General features: G+C 41.3%; 1 protein-coding gene across 1 annotated transcript in view; it reads right to left on the reverse strand.

Moving 5' to 3' along the window:
• The window catches only part of KDM3A (lysine demethylase 3A), a 59,273-nt gene that overhangs the window by 18,126 nt on the left and 20,956 nt on the right, over nt 1-20,191 (reverse strand). Inside the window, exons 10-18 of the mRNA XM_081101022.1 lie at nt 18,068-18,585; nt 14,144-14,348; nt 10,191-10,405; nt 6,600-6,752; nt 6,367-6,462; nt 5,873-6,000; nt 3,432-3,627; nt 1,565-1,737; nt 960-1,196 (exon numbers count right to left, since the gene is read on the reverse strand). Of these exons, the coding sequence (XP_080957148.1) occupies nt 960-1,196; nt 1,565-1,737; nt 3,432-3,627; nt 5,873-6,000; nt 6,367-6,462; nt 6,600-6,752; nt 10,191-10,405; nt 14,144-14,348; nt 18,068-18,585 (1,921 nt within the window). The remainder of the gene's footprint in view (nt 1-959; nt 1,197-1,564; nt 1,738-3,431; nt 3,628-5,872; nt 6,001-6,366; nt 6,463-6,599; nt 6,753-10,190; nt 10,406-14,143; nt 14,349-18,067; nt 18,586-20,191) is intronic.

The following is a 20,191-nucleotide window of genomic DNA, read 5'->3' on the forward strand; positions in this document are numbered from 1 at the left end:
CAGTCTCTGCCCTCGGTCGGGGTGCAAGTGGGAGGCAACCAGTCAATGTGTCTCTCTCACATCGTTCTCGTTCTCTCTCTCTCTCTCTCTCTCTCTCTCTCTCTCTCTCTCTCTCTCTTTCTCCCTCCCTCCCTCCCTCCCTCCCTCCCTCTATCTCTTCCTCCTACCCTCCTTTCCACTCTCTCTGAAAAAAAGCAATGGGGAAAAAAAACCCTTGGACAAGAATTTAAAAAAAACTTTTTTTAAAAAAAACTTAAGATGGAGCAATGCTGCCCTGTAAAGCAGACCCCTTGGGAGACTACACATCAATTACAAGATGAACCACCTGGCTTTGGTCCGCCTAAAACTGCCTTCAGCACAAGGTTTTAATTCATGAAAGAGGGATACATGATTGTCATAGTTTGTCTAATCCCCCAAATCCCATAAGCCTCCTTGTCATACACCACTTCTGTTGAGATTTATCACACAAGAATAACTGAGTCCTGGCGCTCTCATCAAAAATCCAGTTTGGCTCAGTGGATAGAGCGTTGGCCCAAGGACTAAAGGGTCTGGGTTCAATTCTGGTCAAGGGCATGTACTTCAATTGCAGGCTGGATCCTCGGCCCCAGTCAGAGCATGTGCGGGAGGGCAACCAATCGATGTCTCTCTCTCACATCGATGTTTCTCTCTGTGTGTCTTTCCCCTTCCCCTTTTCAAAATCAATGAAAACATATCCTCAGGTGAGGATTAACAACAAAAAATTCAATGACTAGTCAGAAGCAATCAGAACCTCACAAGCCATACTACTCTGCCTTAATAACATTCACCCTAAATAATAAAGCACAAAAACAGGAGATAAAGTATATACTACTTCTAATTGGGGAGAGGGGTGGTAGAAGGGGGGCAGGGATGTCAGAGTCTGCCAAAGGTACCAAGAAGGGGGATCTGAACTGGGCTGGGGGAGCAGAGGACCCTCTTACCTGCCCTTGTTTCCAGCACTCCCTAAACACATTCCAGTTGCTCTTGTTATTGGGATCTTGCAAGCATAGTAAGCGATTGTCACATAGCCAGTAATGTGGAGTGTCAAAGCCCAGAATGCTGGGCTTGATCGTCAGTCCTTGAGGCCTCTTAGATAAATCAGAGGAATTCTTATTTTGCACTAAAGAGGCAAAGATGTCATCAAGGATTTTTGGTGTATTCTTGAGTCCATTTTCTGTCTGAATTTGAGAAAGAATACAAGTCTTAAATGTCATTCCCTACCATCAAAAACTCATTCCTATAGTGGTAGGACAAGTATACATCACATATCCAGAAAACAGTCCAAGCCAGGACCCCAAGACAAAAAGGTAAGTCTCCTTCCCCCACTTGACGTCACAATTCACAGAAGTGGGTATAGGAGAAAGTATAACAGGAGAAAATTGCCCAGCCCAGTACTATAACCCCGTGAAGCCCACCTGCCAATCACACAGCCTTCTGTACCCATGAAGAAAAGCCTAGGGTTCATTTCTACTTTCTGTTTCAATTTTTCTAGTCTCATCTATTCACCTTTACTAGGCGGAGTACAAACAGCAAAACAAATGCATACCTTTCCCGTAGAGGAATTCAAGAGATTTCGGAGGAAACCAGAGCTGTTGTTGCTTACAGGTGTCAAAATCGTGCTGTTAAAGGTATGGAGGACTGTGCTGGACTTGCTCAAAGGAGGCAGGGGTGGAAGGCATTTGATTTCATTCTTTAAAGTTGGCATCATTGGTTGTTTTTCTAAAAATAAAAAACATCCAAATGGAAAAGCATTCTGAAATAAAATCTCTTAGTAGTCCTCTATTAAAATTACTTTGGAACCTGTTTTCATTTATTAGAACAAAAAAACTTAACAGGATAAATACTAATGACATTATTTAGACAAGGATTCCCAACTGGTATTAAATAACAAAGATCCAATTCCAGGGGCTACATGGTAAATGATGCATATATATTTTTTTGAGTTTTAGAGGACATTTATTAAAGCTGGAGACAATAAAACAAGGAAGAGCTGGGGAAATGAGCCTAGGCTGGTCTGCTTTGGCTCACTAATAAGTCAGAGAAAAGGGGGCCTTGGGTACAGGCTCAGGGGGTTTGCCCGGGATAAACTGCCACTGCCCATTGCTGCCCTGGTTGCAAGCCTTGTAGGGACGCTTAGAGTTTAGGAGATGCACGCCTGTGGGGAAAGAAGGAGAGAAGACAAGAGGTTGCTCCTGAGAAGGAGGGAGGAGGAGGGGAGGCTAAATGGTATTTTTTAAACTTCTGTTTTCTATTTGTTTGTTCCTGGTATACAAAATACAATTGATTTTTATAAATGAACAATGTAACTAGCAACCATGATAAAAATGTTTATTAAATATATGCTTTTTGATTTTTCACAATATGATTAGATTGTCTGCAGATATCAACAGCTTTATCTCTTTCTTTCCAATTCTAATATCTTCTTGCTTGCCTTAATGCAATAGCCAGGATTTCCAGCACAATGTTTAATAAAATAGTGATATCAGGTGTGCTTGTCTCTTTCCTGAACACAGAGGAACACTGTAAAAAACACCTATTCAACCAATTAAAAAAATTCAATCACTATTTATGATGATTGATGTCAGTTTTATTGTAGAAGCTCGTTATAGTAAGTACTAGAGGCCTGATGCATGAAATTTGTGCAAGAGTTGGCCTTCCTTCCCCCGGCTGCTGGCACGGGCTTCCCTCTGGCACCCAGGAACCCGGCTTCCCTTGCAGCCCCCGCTTCATTCAGAAGGATGTCCGGTCTAATTAGTATATTACACTTTTATTATTATAGATATTCCCTTCTGTTCCTAAGATTTAAAAAAATCATGAACAAGTATTGAATTTTCCTACTTTTGTCTCATAATTTTTCTTGTACTTTTTGAATGTTAAACTACACCTGCATTTCTGATGCCCTTGTTCATGCTGTATAAGTCCTTTATTGATAGTACTGAATTCTATCCACTTAAATTTTGTTTAGGATCTTTACATGAAAGAAATTGACCTGCAATTTTTCTTTCTTTTAACATAAACAGAAAGCAGAATCATGTAAATTTCTAATCTAACTACCTGATTCCCAAGGCCATATTCTTTACACTATCATCAAGCATAGATAAAGAAAAATAAAACTGAAGCCAGAACACTGAACATTAGACAAAACAAGATCTGTATATAGGATAAGAATAGGAAGGCAAAAAAGTCTCAATCTCCACCTAACTTGCCGTCTATCATCAGCAGTAGCTGTCCTTGCTGGTGCTGCATTTTGGAAACATTTGCACGTGTGTCAGGTCTTACGGTGACTATAGGGAACCACTTTCCCTTCTACACGACCTCTAACTACTCTGTTCTCACAGCAGCTAAGGCTGCCCAGTCCCTCCCCAAATGGACTACAGTTCCCAGGAACCCACAGGAAAGGAGGGAACGCTCACCCTTATTTTCCTTGTTGACATTTCCACCTGTCAGGTCTGCCAGCCAGTTTAAAGGAGAAGTGCTGCCTGGACAGGCTGGTTTGATGCTGCTGGCCGGCTTGGAGGTGGCTCCCCCACCCATGGCCACTGGCTCCACCACCGAGGGGTTCTGTTGGAGCATGGTTCCAAGAGTCGGTTTTTCTCCAGCTAAGGAAATCTTGAGTACAAAAGGAGAATTTTACACAAGCTGAAAAATTAAGTTTTCCTTTTCTTATCTTCTCCCTAACAGCTCACCAGTAAGAGAGACAAATACCCAAAACAAAGCCCAGTAACAGCCCTAGACATCACCATGGCTGCAGTAATCTTGCAATAACAGAACAGAACTATAAGGTAGGGGAGACTTTAATTTTTTAGCTTTTATGTATCACTAGTGAAACATTAAGATATGCTAAGAAGCCCTAGCCAGTTTGGTTCACTGGATAGAGCATCAGCCTGGGAACTGAAGTGTCTCAGGTTCGATTCCGGTCAAGGGCATGTACCTTGGTTGCAGGCACATCCCCCGTAGGGGGTATGCAGGAGGCAGCTGATCAATGCTTCTCTCTCATCGATGTTTCTAACTCTCTATCCCTTTCCCTTCCTCTCTGTAAAAAATCAATAAAATATATTTTTAAAAAAAGATATGCTAAGAATGTAAATACAGCAAAATATTCCACCCACAGCCCTTTATCTCCCACCTCACACTTATACATATCCTTAGCGCTCCATCTACCATGTTGCTTTATTTTTTTAAAAAAATATATCTTTATTGATTTCAGAGAGAAAGGGAGAGGGAAAGAGAGAGAGAAACATCAGTCATGCAAGAGAATCATTGATTGGCTGCCTCCTACATGTCCCCCTACTGGGGATCAAGCCTGCAACCCAGGCATGTGTCCTTGACTGGAATCAAACCTGGGACCCTTCAGCCCGCAGGCTGACACTCTATTCACTGAGCCAAACCAGTTAGGGCTACCGTGTTGCTTTCAAATGACCAGTTTGTGCCAATCTCCCCAGTGAACTCATCCTAGTATCTGGAATAGACACTCAAAACAGGGTTGCTGAATGAATGAGTACAGGAGGCAGGGTAGGAAAGTTACAGCTGTGATTTCAGAAGGAAAAAGGAAGTAGAGAAAATGCCCTTGATTTAGCATAGTGGAATGGGCTTTTAAATGTAGTGATCATCTCTTAAAAGAAGTCGAACAAACTGAGAAGAAAAAAACCTGGAAAGACCACACCACTTATCTTTCTGTTACTTAAAAATCTGCCTTGACAGCTCAACTGGGGAAGTTATACATACATACACGGAGGAGGAAAAGGATAGTCAAATTCCTGTTTGATCTCAGCCCTCCCTTTACATGTGATATGATTCTGTGATGTCCAATTATTGGTATTGTTCATTATTCCTCGACCAGAGGCCCAGTGCACAAAAATTTGTGCACTGGGGGTGGGGGGTTCCTCAGCCTGGCCTGTGCCCTCTTGCAGTCCAGGAGTCCTCAGGGGATGTCTGACTGATTGCTTAGGCCCCCTCCTGGAACGTGCATAAGCCGCAGTCTGGCCTCCCTCTGTGGGAGGCAACCTGGAAGGCTGATCAGGGGACAGGCCCCCTGCCCCTATCTCCGTCTCCTCCCTCTGCCTGCTGGCACATGCCTTGGCTGGCCTGGCGCTACCTGCTTGCCAGCCCAGCCCCCTGCCAACCGGCAGTTCCACTGTTCGGTTGATTTGCATATTATGCTTTTATTATATAGGATTACTGATGAGGAAGCAGAAGCCCATATAAACCAGTTAATTTGAGCCAAAGTTATGCAACTAGAAAGTGGCAGGGGGAAAAAATTCAAATTTAGTTCTGACTCCAGAATCACAACTCTTCTACCCATGCTGCCTTTTATGTAAATGTAAAAAACTCTGATTACTTAAACACAATATGGAATGGGCTGAGGGAGAGGGAGGAAGATGGGGGAGAGAGGATGTGATGGTGGAGATGAAGGGTATGTCTCTAGGAAGAGCATCATCACCAAGGAAATGTACATTTTTTATGTTGAGTATGGGTACATAGAGATTAATTTCAATATTTCCTTCAACTCTTCACATACATGACAGGTAAAATATACTTAGTAATTTAAAACATTTTAGAGCTTATCTGAATCTGTATGAGAAGTTTTTAAAAACCCATATAAATTCGATAGTAACTTATTAGGTAGACTATAATAGAAGAGTTTTTTGCTTTTTCAAGAAACAAAAATTAAAAACCTACTGTAAGTTCCATGATAGTAATGTGAAAAGTGAGAATGGGTCTATGAAGTGGCACATGAAACATGAATTCTCTTTCCAGTGTCCCCATATTCCTTTCAAATATACAGAAATCCTTGGGTTATTTGAAAGCAGACAGACAGCAATACGGATGGTGAATCTAGCATAAACAGTAATACCTGTTTTATGTCTTCCTTTGAGGCTGGCTTGGAAAAGAGTTTGAATTGCCTGTTTGAACAGGGACAATTTGCCTTTATTCCCCATTTTGCTCTTACAGAATGAACAATGTCTCCAACTTCATAGAGGGCTAAAAAAAGGGCACAGGCAAACATCTGAACATGGATGTCACGTATTTTCCATCTCAACATCACAGAGCAGAAGTTGACGTTTCTGGCAGGATGACTATTTTTTTAACATGGTGCTTACAAGTCCTCCTTTTCATCCTGCTAAGTATGCCTTCCCCCAAATGTACCATTTCCTTTCCTTCCACAAAACTATTTACAAGACCTTAATCACAAAGTTTTGGGGACATTATTTTACAAATTTCTGGACAATTTATGGTACACTCTAAAATAAAGTTAGCATATAATATACTATACAAAGTAAAATGAAATCACCTTTGAGCTAACCAAAATAAGGTGGGGGGAAAAAATCATTACACCATGTAAAATACCTTTTCCAGGGATGATCTGTGTAGGCATCAGGTTCTCTGGTTCATGGATTTGACTCTTCACACACCTTATCCAAGAGAAAGTCTTGTAGGCAGAACCTGTAAATAACTGATTTGTAGTAACTGATCTCATGGACTCTGGCCCCAAATACCTCAGGAATTCATCACCACTAACCAATAAAAGGATTAATCTAAGGGTGTTAAGGGGTCTGGAGGAGAATCAAGTCAATCCTCACCCTGCTGGAAATTTTTCCTCTTCATCCGGTAGCAATCCACACACACTCCAAACCCACACCGAGGACACACCCAGTGCAGGTTGAAGATGGTGGTGTCACACACATCGCACATTTCTCGAACACCTCTGACAGCTCGCTTCCAAGCAACCTGTCCTACAAAAATCAATAAATCACTTAGTCTTGGGAGAAGAGGGCTTATGAAATATAACTTGAAGGGGAAGGGAGCTGATGTTACTCCTCCGACTGGAGTTCCCATTAGTTCTGTTCAACACCCAGAGCCCATCTTAACTCCACCCCACCAACAGGCCTCTTCACACCATAAACAGTTGGGGGGTGCAGTTTTACCCCCTAGGAGATACTCAGGCTCTATACCCCTGCCCTCCCACCCTTCAATGAGCTCTGCATACCACTGATGTGGGTTAAATGCCACTGAATAAATCAATAAAAAAAGAAAATAGTAGCGGTTACACTCGAGTTCAGACACAGGTATCACACCACAGTGGTTCTTCATGTTTAGGGTCATGAGGCCCTTTGAGAATCTGAAGGCAGCATGGACCATGCTTTCTCCAAAGGAAAAACAAATTGACTCAGATACACAAACGCAACATTTGACATAATCTCAGGTTAGTCACAGATGTCCTGAATCCACAGACTGCCCATTAAAAACCCCAGGCTGCTTAGGGAAACGGGAGGGAGATGCACATTAATTTAGCGGGGGCACAATAGTCTGACTCATACTAACCAAAATATCCAACAGATCTATATATATAAAAGCCCAGTGACCGGAATGGCAGAACAACCAGAATGACTGGTAGCTATGATGCACACTGCAGCAGCCAACCAGCCTGATCCAGGCCCTGATTGCACCCCACCCCCAACCCCCGGCCAATGCCCCTGTCTGGCCCAGCCCTCGATCGGCCCCCAACACCTGGATTGGGGGCAAGGCAGCTGGCCAACCACCCACAGTCCCTCCCCCACGCAGGCCCAGCCCAATGGGTCCTCATCAGGATGGGCCAGCCGGACCCCACCCGTGCAGGATTTTGTGCACCAGGCCTCTAGTTAAGGCATAATCCAGAATTCTACAAAGTACCATTTCCCATTCCAATGGCCAAGCCCTGATAATGGGGAAAGGGCCTTCCAGAAATGGGCAGGACATATAACCCACTCCCCACTTACGCAGAAATGCCAGATCAGATGATCAAATCAAGTATTAGAAAGTTTCAAGGAGTATAAGCAGAGAAAGGACATTTTCTGGGTCAGACAAAAGCCCAATGTCTGCTGATCAGAACACTCTTTTCTGTGTGTCTCCCTCTCCTGAACAAGACTGGGATCAATACTGCCACATGCTTGTTCTATGGAGAGCATTTCCCACCTCCCAAGTCTAGTTTGTGGTTAATTTATTCATTCTTCAGACTGACCACAATGCAAATGACCAACTTCATTTTGCACTGAATTAATCCAATTGCTGAGTGAACTTCTGCCATTTCATTATAATGCAATAGCTCACTGTATAATACACAGAGCTTTAAGCATTTTGTAAATGAGATTTTATGAACTTCACCTTGGTCACTTGCATTAGACTGTTTTATTAGAGAACATTCTTGGATCTCTGAGCCACCATTTAATGATTTTTTGTCACTGAAAAGACAAAGTAAAAGTATAAACGTTGAGCTCAGCCTCCTAATCTCAGGATAAGAGTAATCCCTCTGGGAACATCTTGTGGTATCTTTCAGTATCACTCAAAGCGAGTTCCTCTCTCCAACTGACTAGCTGGTTAGAGGAAGTGAAAAGGAACAGAAGACTCAAACAAACAAAGAGGAAAGGTTAATCATATTTAAATCTTCAAGGACAGAGTTTCTTAATTATGCCTATTTCTGTATGAAAAAAAAATGCATTTTCCAGATGACTCACCTACAGTAAAGAAAAAACATCAGTTGCTTTAAACAGCCCTGATGATTTGGGAATGAAGTACTAATATGTTCCAAATAAGTGTTTCTATATTTCGATCATTATATGCCACCTTCTAGATCAGCAGTCGCCAATCTTCAGACCGCACGGACCGGTGGTCCACAGACCACTGGCTGGTGACCGCTGTCCTAGATCACTTAAAATTTTTTTCTTTAAACCTACTACTTTTACTTAAATGTACATAAAGGCACTTTGTATCTCTACCGAAAGGAGAAAACCATCATCACATGCCTTAAATAGAAGATTACGAGAAAACAACAATAAGATTCTTTATTAGAGTCTCTGCTACCCAAACAGAATAGAGTGATTCTAAAGCTGCTCTTCTCTTCAGCACGACTTTGGCTGTCCCAAGGCTCACAACTGCATCTCCCCACCTGAATTCCTGCTCCTGGGAATGCCCCATTCCTTGGGCTCTGAGATGCAATAGTGTCAATACCTGTCCAATAAATTATTTTCATTCTTAAGCTAGCTTCAGCTAGTTTCTGGTACCTAGAACTAAAAATCTTAAGGCTGTATGGGTAGATGCTTGCATTGAAACATTATTTGCCTATGCCAGTGGCTCTCAACCTTCCTAATGCCGTGACCCTTTAATACAGTTCCTCATGTTGTGGTGACCCCCAGTTTCATTGTTACAAACTGAACACAATTAAAGCATAGTGATTAATCACAAAAACAATATGTAATTATATATGTGTTTTCCGATGGTCTTAGGCGACTCCTGTGAAAGGGTCATTCGACGCCCCAAAGAGGTCGCGACCCACAGGTTGAGAACTGTTGGCCTATGCAAAGTCTGAAAAGCTACCCACCAGAGGAATGGAAAGGTTTCACTTGCAACTCTCAACCACTTGGGAAAGAAAAATGATGGAAGAAAATTGAGACTTAACAGAAAGATGCCCCTTGGTGCTTCTGGCTGGATACCTCTGTTTTACAGAGGGACATGGACAGACAGCAGTGTGCTGTCCTCCCAGATGTCATACCCTGACATGTTATGAAGGCGCTCTGGCTCTAATGTGTCACCCACACTGATTGATTCCTAAGGTTCATTGGACTGCCTGATGAATGTGAGAGTGGAGGCTACCTGCACACACCCATATGGAACCTCCACCTATTTCCTTAAAACCTTGCCTCTAACAGAATCATTTTCATCCGAGTTTGTTCCCATTCTCATTACTGGGACCCAGCACCCCAGACTGATTCAGCAGGTATTGGGTAGAACCTGTCTATTGTAATTTTCTTTACAATGTATTCATAATTAAGAACCTTTGTCTTAAAGTAAACCATCCTGAGGTCTCAACCCCTTTTGGTAAGCCCACACTGCTGATCATTGTGCAAATTCCAAAACCGCCTCATCTTTACCTTTCCTAACTAAAAAGGAGCTCTACTCCTTTGGTAATCACCCCCAAGTAACCCCCCCCCCCCCCCCCCGCCCCAGATAGGTAACTGGCTCTGATGAAACTAACAGGTAAAATCTGTTACAAAAGGAAAAATACAACCTCATTATGCCAAAGTCATCTAAACTTTGGGGTTTAGAAAATGAAACCTAAGCAATTAGGACTTAGGTGTCATTCAGGAACAAAAATCAAGCTGGACTCAAAAATCCTACCCACTAAGAGATGCTCTTACTGTGTGGCTCAATAGTTGACATAGCTTCCTTTTCAGAAATCACCATTTGACAGAAGTGGTCTCCAATGTTGGCCAGGATATACTTTGCTGTGTCCAAATCGATCCCCACCACGTTTTTGTTTAGAGGCAACCACAAGCCAATTGCTTCACTGTCATACTTGTTTGGAGTTAAGAAACCTTCTACCCGCAACACACCATGTTTGTTGAATTTTAACCTAGAAGAAGTAGAGAAAAAACAGGTGCATTTCACATACACACAAAATTAATTTACAGTTTATAGTTAATAATTCAATCAAATTCCTTCCCAGTTTTCTATAATCTGCACGGCTAATTACAGCCAATTGTTATTTGGCAATGTCAGTAGAAAGATCAGGAAAATATTCCCAAAAGACATGGTAGGGAACACATGCCAGACTTGGAGGCAAGAATAATCACAAGTCACCAGAGAAGTAAAATGACCAACAGAAGGTGGTAAATTATCTGATCAGATCTGAATACAAATATTGCTTCAAGAAAAATGCTCAGCAAGGGAAGGCTAACCCTGGACAGTCACTGAAGCCATGACCACGTAGGTATTTAGCACTCATATGAATCCTAGCTGCTAATTAGGGTGCAAGCTCCTAGAATGAGCAGCAGTGTTAAGGGGGGCCTCAGTACCTAAGAGAGAGGAGTAGTAAAAGGCAGAATACTTTCTCAGTATTCTCGTTCAATATTTTTGACACCTGAACGTTTTTTCTAAGCTATGTGTTGGTTGTTAATTTATTTCAAATACACATTAAATGTCAATCTATTTGGAGACACATAGAAGTAGATAGATAACCATAGTGAAATAGAGTACAATAGGTAAAACAATCATTAAATTTTATAGGAACCAGAGGTTTGTGTGGCTAATGTAAAGATAAAAATAGTAACTAAACTTGACCTTGCAATAAAAAGGTAGACATTAGGTAAGGGAGGCATGGCAAGGAAACAGGGACCTTGATTTCACTAGTCACCAACAGTTATGAAAACTCAAGTCTGTTAGACACATGAAGTTGTATTTTAGAAAAACCATTTGCCGCCCTGGCCGGCTTGGCTCAGTGGATAGAGGGTCAGCCTGTGGACTGAAGGGTCCCAGGTTCGATTCCGGCCAAGGGCACGTGGCTGGGTTGTGGGCTCAATCCCCAGGAGAGGACATGAAGGAGGCAGCCTATCGATGATTCTCTCTTATCACTCGTGTTTCTATCTCTCTCTCCTTCCCCCTTCCTCTCTGAAATCAATAAAGAAATATATTTAAAAAACAAAATAACAACAAAAAAACCCATTTGCCTAGAAGAGCATAGAATGAACTGAAAATACACTGGAAGTTGCATAAGAGATGCAAGCTTATTTTTAAGCAGTCCAAAGGAGATATGCAAGTTTTTAACTGATAGCTTAAATTAGAGATAGTCATTATACTAAAAAATAAATTTAAAAGCCATTTCAAAAAGGAAGGAGATAGCAAACTGGGCTTTATCACTGAGACCCTACCCTACCCCCTCCTATTTTGTCTGCAGAAGAAGTTAATGAGAAACAACCTTGATGAGAAATCTTGTGATAGCCTCAATCTTCACTATAAACTTTGGGGGGTGGGGAGAATGTTTTTTTAATTATTATGTTCTTTTTAACCAAAGAAATGAGTTTGTTCTAGTTCCACTAGATTGGCTTCTACTATGTAGCATTAAGTAAAAGCACTTTCCCCTTCAAAGAGGTCAAAAATGGGAAAATAACCGGTCAGTGTGGCTCAGTGGATGAGCACTGACCTATCGTAACCAGGAGGTCAAGGTTCGATTCCCTGTCAGAGCACATGCCCAGGTTGCGGGCTTGATCTCCTGTGTAGGGGGTGGGGGTGGAGGGTGGTGGTGGTGCAGGAAGTAGCCAATCAATTATTCTCTCTCATCATTGTTTCTCTTTCTCCCTCTCCCTTTCTTTCTCTGAAATCAATAAAAATATATTAAAGATCATCTATAGCCAGAACAAACTGCTCATTTATATATATAAAAAAAAGCAAAAACTAAACCAAAAATAAGACATGGCTGCCTATCTTCACTCAGGATCAAAAATTTAAAGAAAATCAATATATAAAATGGAAAGTTTTTGTCTATAAAATTGGAGGTTTTAAAAGAGATATGCCTCTTCTTACTGACAAAGGTACACAGAGACAGGCATGCTCAAACCCTACCAGTGGGCATGGATGCAGGTGCAACCTCCCTGCAGGGCAATGTGGCAGAACACATGTATCAAAGCCTTAAAATATGCACACCTAGCCTGGTATTACCACTTTCAGTAATCCTTCCAAAGTAAATAATCAGAAATGTGAACAAGGAAATGATCATTTCTACATTATTTTTAGTGGCAAAAAATATAAAATAATCTTAATACCAACAAGGGAATTGGCTAAGTGAATTACCAAACAATGTTATTATGGGTTCTTACATAGTTATTCAAAAATATTTGCAGAAAAATGTTAACATGATCAAGTGGTTCCTACTATGGAAAGTATTGGGAAAGATTCAACATAGTATATAGAAGCATAGCTTAGAGATATTGTGACTTCTATTCCAGACCACCATGATAAAGCAAATATTGCAGTAAAGCAAGTCACACATTTTTTTTTCCAGTGCACATAAAAGGTATGTTTACATTATACTGACGTCTATTAAGTGTGCAATAACATTTTGTCTAAAATATATGTACCACTATGTTCATAGCAGTATTAGTTACAATAGCTAAGATGTGGGAACAGCCCAAGTGTCCATCATTAGATGAGTGGATAAAAAAGGTGTGGTGCATTTACACAATGGAATACTATGCAACTGTAAAAAAGAAGGATCTCTTATCCTTTGAGACAGCATGGATGGACCTGGAGATTATTATGTTAAGCAAAATAAGCCAGTCAGGGAAAGACAAATATCACATGAGCTCACTTATATGTGGAATCTAATGAATAAAATAGGTCTAGAGGCCTGGATACATGGAACAGACTGACAGATCTCAGAGGGGAGAGGGGTGAGGGGGATGGGAAGAGATTAACCAAAGAACTTAGTGCATATATGCATTGCCCATGGACATAGACAATAGTGTGGAGAAGTCCTGGAGCCGGGTAGGGGCTGGGTGGAGGGGGACAAAGCAGGGGAAATGGGGGACATATGTAATACTGTCAACAATTTTAAAAAATACTTTATTTCTAAAAATGCTAACCATCATCTGAGCCTGTTGGAAAAATGGTGCCAATATACTTGCTCGACTTAGGGTTGCCACAAACCTTCAATTTGTAGAAAAGAATGAAAAGAGAAGAGAAGAGAAGAGAAGAGAAGAGAAGAGAAGAGAAGAGAAGAGAAGAGAAGAGAAAGAGAAAGAAGAAGGGAGGGAGGGAGTGTGGGGGGGAGGGAGGAAGGGAAGGAAGGAATGAAAGGAAGGAAGAAGGGAAGGAAAGAAAAGAAAGAAGGGAAGGGAAGGGAAGAAGGAAAGGAAGGAAGGAAAGAAAGGAAGGAAAGAAGGAAAGGAAAGAAGGAAATAAAGAAGGAAGGAAGGAAGGAAGGAATGAAGGGAAAGAAAAGAAAGGCAAAATCTGTAGAGTGCAATAAAATGAGGTAGCCTGTACAATACACTACATAAGTATGCTTAAGTGTATTTATGACAATATAAACATTAAAATGCATTGAAAAGTTAACAGTAGTTATTTGTAGTGGTTTTCCAGAACCTTCAGCATTTTTCTGTTTGTTACTTTTAGAAATAGAAGTTTGTATTTTTAGGCTTCTTTGCTTTAAAAAAATTTAAAAGGGAGAATATGAAGGAAATAATCTTCAGTAAGGTCTAGATTTCCAAACCAGAGATTAAAAATAGTATCTCTACTATTTATAGTTCTAGACGAGGAGGGTGGGGGGATATGGTATTGGGCCCAGATTAGCTGAGCTTCGCTCCAGATGCCTCACCTTCTAAAGTGAAAGAAGCGACAAAACACAGGCGAATCTTTCTGTTGTTCCTTATCCTTGCGGAGACTGTCTAAGCGACACTCCCGGCACTTGGGCAGCTGTGCGACAATGTTCATGCAGGAGTCATCCTGTACGAAGGCCTCACCGCTCTGCTGCAGCTTCTTGACTTTAGCTGGGTCTGTCAAAACGGACTTCCTGGATGGTGCTAGCAAAACAAAAGATTAAGAAAATGGGACCTCAAATTTTTAAAATTCACGTCAATATGCTACTGATTTCTATTCAAAAGGCCAGTTTTCCCAAAGGGAAAACTCCTCAATAACTGGTTCAATTGTCATTTCTAAAAATAGCTTAACAGAAGACAACTATGAGGACAATTAGAAAAGTTTTGCCCTCTTTATTATACTCATCTGGTGAACCAATTTGGCCAACTAAAACCCCAAATTTAACAATCAGACTCACAGTTCCAAGCAGTGTATACTTTTATTCACCATCCTAAGTGAGAGAAATATTTCAGGAAGATTTTTCCAAATCAGATACTTAATTCAAACTCACTGCAATATTAGCAATGCACCTCAACAAACACAACACTGTATAAAAGTCATTTTACACACCCCAAAAAAGACTGGTTTAAGGTGTGTTCTCTGCAAAAGCTAGCCATGTAAAACCAATAGAAAAGACCTTTTCTCAGGGCCCAAGTGAGCTGAGAAAAGGGAGGTAGATTCTTAGGCAAATAAATTTTTTATTATCAAACAAATAAATGAAAACCAAAAAACCCCAAAAACTCCTCTTAGGGAATCAGTCTAGAGATGGGTGGGAGAGAGGAGCAGTCTCGAGAGGAAATTGAAAGATCTCAAACCAAAAAAGCTTTAAATAAATAAGCATCTTTAATAATTACCCTAGAAGTGATCTAACCCTACCTCCCTTGTAAAGCAGACCTAGAGCTCACTGTAAAACACTAAATGGATGTTGTCAGGCTTCGATTCCTTAAATACTATTATTCAGTTATAGTGAAAGGGAAGATAAAGTAAGAAAGGAAAGAAAATAAAGAGATCAGTAGTTCAAGCATGGAATTTTAATTACTTAGGTATTGAAATGGAATCATCCTTTGAATTGGACCAGGTTTTCACAAACCATGGGCAAAGAGCCCAAAGGTTATCTTATCTGTTCTGTCCTGGCTTAAAAGAGGAAATATCTAGAAGTAAGCAAGTTGAGCGATCTAAGTCTAGCTCTCTATTGAGGAAAGCAATAGTTGATCCTATCAGTAATTCTCAGTTCAAATCAGAGCCAAGGGGGAAAAAAGCAAGGCGAGCTTCAGAGGACCCAGACATCTGTCTGACAGAAGAACAGGCAGCTATTCACCCCCAGTTTGCTTAGCTCCTAAGCAGAGCAAGGGTGCAAGAAAGAGGAACAGTTTCTAAATGTGTCTTTCTATACCCACAAGCAACACAAATGAAAACAACAGAGATCCCAGAGATCCTGGTAGGCTTCTGATAACACTCAGGCCTCAGCCAGAAGTCCCAGTAGATGGGATGCACCAGGATATGACTAGGTTTTTCATTCTCTTAAAATCACTTTAGCCCTGACCAGTGTTCTCAGTGGTTAGAGCAGTGGTTTGCATACCCAAGGGTCACAGGTTTGATTCCCAGTCATGGGCACATACCTGGGTTGCTGTTCCATCACACCCCCCACCTGCCCTCCCCTCCCCCCGCCCCGCCCCGCCGTGGAGAGGCAACCAACTTATGTGTCTCTCTCATGTTGATGTTTCTCTCTTTCCCTTCCCGCCCTCTCATCCATTCTCTCTAAAATAAAAATCAATGAAAAAAATACCCTCGGATGAGGATTAACAACTAAAATCCTATATAATAAAAGCATAGTATGCAAATTGTCCCCTCGACCAGGAAGTCGTCTGGGAGTTCAACCAGGCAGTGGGGCCAGCGGAGGAGGAAGGAGGCCCCGGCTGGCAGCGGCCATGGCAGGAAGGGAGTACCTGGCCAGCAGCTGGCAGCCGCTAGGGACCCTACCCGTGCATGAATTTCGTGTACTGGGCCTATAGTAATAAAATAAAATCACTTTAGGTGGGGCATAGTTGCACAACATACTGAGTAAGACAAAGCTGGATTCCTAATTCACTTATGTACCTATAATTCTGCTTACCAATGCTGAATTTTTATTGTTTGTTCACATAGTATTAAAATACTTTGCCTCAAAAACTAGATAAATGTGAGAGCTGATAACTCAAAAAGAATAAAGAGTCCTATCCAGTTTGCTCAGTGGATAGAGTATCAGCCTGATGACTGAAGGGTCCCTGGTTCAATGCTGATCAAGGACACATACCTCCATTGCAAGCTCAATCCTCAGCCCTAGTTGGGATACGTGCAGGAGGCAACCAATCAATGTGTGTCTCTCACATCGATGTTTCTCTGTCTCTTCCCCTCCCTTCCACTCTCTCTAAAAATCAATGGAAAAATATCCTCTGGTGAGGATTAACAACGAAACAAAAAAGAAATAGAACAAGGATATGGTTATGAATATTAACTTTCTTTTGGAAATTACACAACTCCTGAGAACAGTATACTCTTATGCAATTAATTTTATGCAAATTAATAGTTATATTAACTTCCTTCTCAAGAATGAAGATGGTTTAGAAATATCACAGGAAAAGAAAGTTCTTTTTCTAGTCCTCCAATTCTATATCAAAAAGACCCACAGTTCAATCCATCCATCTTGCCTTATAGTTTCAGAGGCCTGCAGTAAAAGCCAGAGTGTGGATATACTCATTTTTTATGTATCCAAATGAATAGTGTCTTGTAAAAGTTATCAAAACCCACACTAATTTTCCCACACAGCTGACAATTATCAAAGGCATTTTTAACTTGTAATAGCTCTGAACCTTTGACACACTGAAGCCATTTAGTTCTCTTATAAGAGAGCTTCTAATAAACCATCATTGAAATGCATCCTCAAACTTAATATAAGTAATGAAATACAGTGTGCCATTTTCTCTATAATAACAGTATTCAGTTTTAAAGTGTGGGTGCAGCAGGGCATTGTTCTTAAGCCAACAGACTCTGCAGGGTGGTTTGGCCCTATTCTTAGCATCTTGAACTAAACATCCCTTTTTTAGAGGTAGTGATGCAATTCTCTATCTTTTAAAAAAGTTTCAGATCTGAACTACCTATGTGAGCATAAAGTATCAATCACCTCTTCCACTTTCACGTGGATGTCACAGAAAGATGTGTTGGGCCCTAACTGGTTTGGCTCAGTGGATAGAGCGTCAGCCTGCAGACTCAAGGGTCCCAGGTTCGATTCCGGTCAAGGGCATGTACCTTGTTTTCGAGCACATCCCCAGTGGGGAGTGTGCAGGAAGCAGCTGAATTGATGTTTCCCTCTCATCAATGTTTCTAACTCTCTATCCCACTCTCTTCCTCTCTGTAAAAAAAAAAAATCAATAAAATATATTTTCTTTAAAAAAAGAAAGAAAGATGTGTTGGGCTGAAGATAAAGTCATCATCAGTGTACTTTAGATTTTGTTCCAAATTATTTTCTTACAACCAAACATTGGGAATCACCTCATTACCCATACAAAGGATCCAGCTAAGTCATATGGTAAGTGCCTAAAATGGAATCCTTACAGCCTTTAAGATGCTGATAGACACCTACACTAATCCACACGGTCAAGTTGTTAGTATAAAACCATTTAATAGCTTATCTTGTATTTTTACATACATGGAACCAGATCCAACAAAATATTAACAGTAATCATTTCTGAGATGATTTTGGAATTTCACTTCTTTGGACTTTTCTGATTGCATAAACTTTTTCTACAATCATTTTCATATTTTTCTTTGTAAGGCAAGATGAAATTATATATATCCACTACCATCTCTTACCCTCGACCAATAAAGACATGGAGAAAACACTCACCATTCTGGGTTTTATTGTTGCTTCTTGTACAGTAGCTTTCATTATCTACTCCTACTGAAGATTCCTTTAAATTCTGTGACTGGCAACCTAAAGTTGAAGGTTCTACCTTTCTCTCCACACAACTATTAGGGCTGTCACCATTGATAACTGCTTTCTCTTCTAGCTTAGCTGAAAGGAGTTTAGATGTGCAAGGGGCAGGTTCAAGGTGCTTCTGCAGTTCAGGAGCCTTGGCACTTTCCACTTCTGCCACAGAAGCAGCTTTAGTAGGTACGCTTGCCTTCGGAAGGCTGGTTGATGCTTGTGGAACAGAGTCCAGCCTGTGTTCCTGATCAGCGCTGGTCTTCAGCTGGGTACCACTACCTTTTGCTTCATTCAGGGTTTCCAAGTCTCCAGTTCCAACCTGAGAGGACTCTGAAGAGAGCAGCCCTACTGCGCAGACATCAGGTTTTGCTCGCAGTGCATCAGGCTTCGTATTTAGACAGGAAGAAACTACTTCTGGCAAACTCTGTTTATGGCATCTGAAAACAATAATAGGGAAAACCAACATCTTAGGCCTCTTATCTGTCCCCTACCAAAAACAATTCTGTGGTTCCCTAAGGCAGTGGTCGGCAAACTGCGGCTCGCGAGCCACGTGCGGCTCTTTGGCCCCTTGAGTGTGGCTCTTCCACAAAATACCACGTGCGGGCGCGCATGTACAGTGCGATTGAAACTTTGTGGCCCATGCGCAGAAGTCGGTATTTTGTGGAAGAGCCTCACTCAAGGGACCAAAGAGCCACATGTGGCTCACGAGCCGCAGTTTGCCGACCACTGCCCTAAGGCAACTAAATGAAAGAGAAAACTACTTATATTAGAAAATTCAAAATAGGTTTCTGTGACCTAGAGTTAAAAGTTATCGGTCAATGGCTCTGCAAAAATATCTTAAACATTAAGAAAAATACAACCTTAAATCCTATCTGCATATTCTCATGAGTCCTGAAGTACTTCAAGTTAGTTCCACTTCTTACAGCATAATGAACCTGAGCTGTCCCTCTAAACCACCAGCAGCACAAAACCCTATCCTGCTATAAACATCTAACCAGCCCCAACACTGGATAATTTTTTTAAAAACATGTTTTTATTGATTTTTAGATAGAGAAGGGAGACAGAAACATCGATGAGAGACACACATCGATTGGCTGCCTTCTTCACGCCCCCCTACTGGGAATTGAGCCCACAACCCAGGCATGTGCCCTAACTGGGAATCAAACCCGGGGCCTCTTGGTCCATGGGACAACGCTCAATACGCTGAGCCACACAAGCTGGGCAACACTGGATAATTCCAATGTTATGTGATCCATATTCAGGACCCAAAGTGAAGAGAAGAGACGATTGATTACTTCCTTGTTCACAGATGACTTGGCAATCCTCCACCCCCAATCTTTATAGGGGTACCCTTAAAGAACTTTTTGTTTCTCTGAAATTCACCCTAAAGTTCTAAGTATTCCATCCTTCTACTTGGAAGACTGCTTCTCCTTCCATCTAACTGTTATGTGGTCATCCTCCAAGCTCTAGCCCACGGAGCCTTCTCTCCTCCCAGCGAATGATGTACTCAAGCACTCTCCCACCATTCTGCAGCAGTCTTCCAAACCTACCACTCCCTGACCCACATCTTAAGTCTACCAACTGCCTGCACTCTACCACTCTTACTAAAAGAGATCCTTCCCTTAAAACTCTTCTCTGTTAACCCACTGTCACGTATCTCAGCCATACCTGGGGTCTGGGGCGATGAGAACCACTCACTGTAAGCAAGTCTCCCTCTTTTCCACACTCCTGTGGACCCCAGATTTCCACATAAACTAATCTGCTCTTTTCCTTGAAAGCAGACATCTAGTCTACTACTAATTGTACTATTTCAATTGACCATTCTCACTGTATCAAGTCAACAAAATTGCTCTTTCTTCATACCCCTTCATTTCTGTAATGTTTTCTATGTTGTTCTGCATGCCTTATACCTTTTCACTTCTGAAGGCATCTGACAAATTAGGAAACTTAAATGAAAAACGTCGCTGGACAACCTAAATGTAGTGAATGGCAGGACAAATTTTAGCTATCCTAATTTTCTGTCTATGAAGCCCTAATGTGGAA

This window comes from Myotis nattereri (genome assembly GCF_964212035.1).
Source record: "Myotis nattereri genome assembly, chromosome: 10".
NCBI lineage: Eukaryota > Metazoa > Chordata > Mammalia > Chiroptera > Vespertilionidae > Myotis > Myotis nattereri.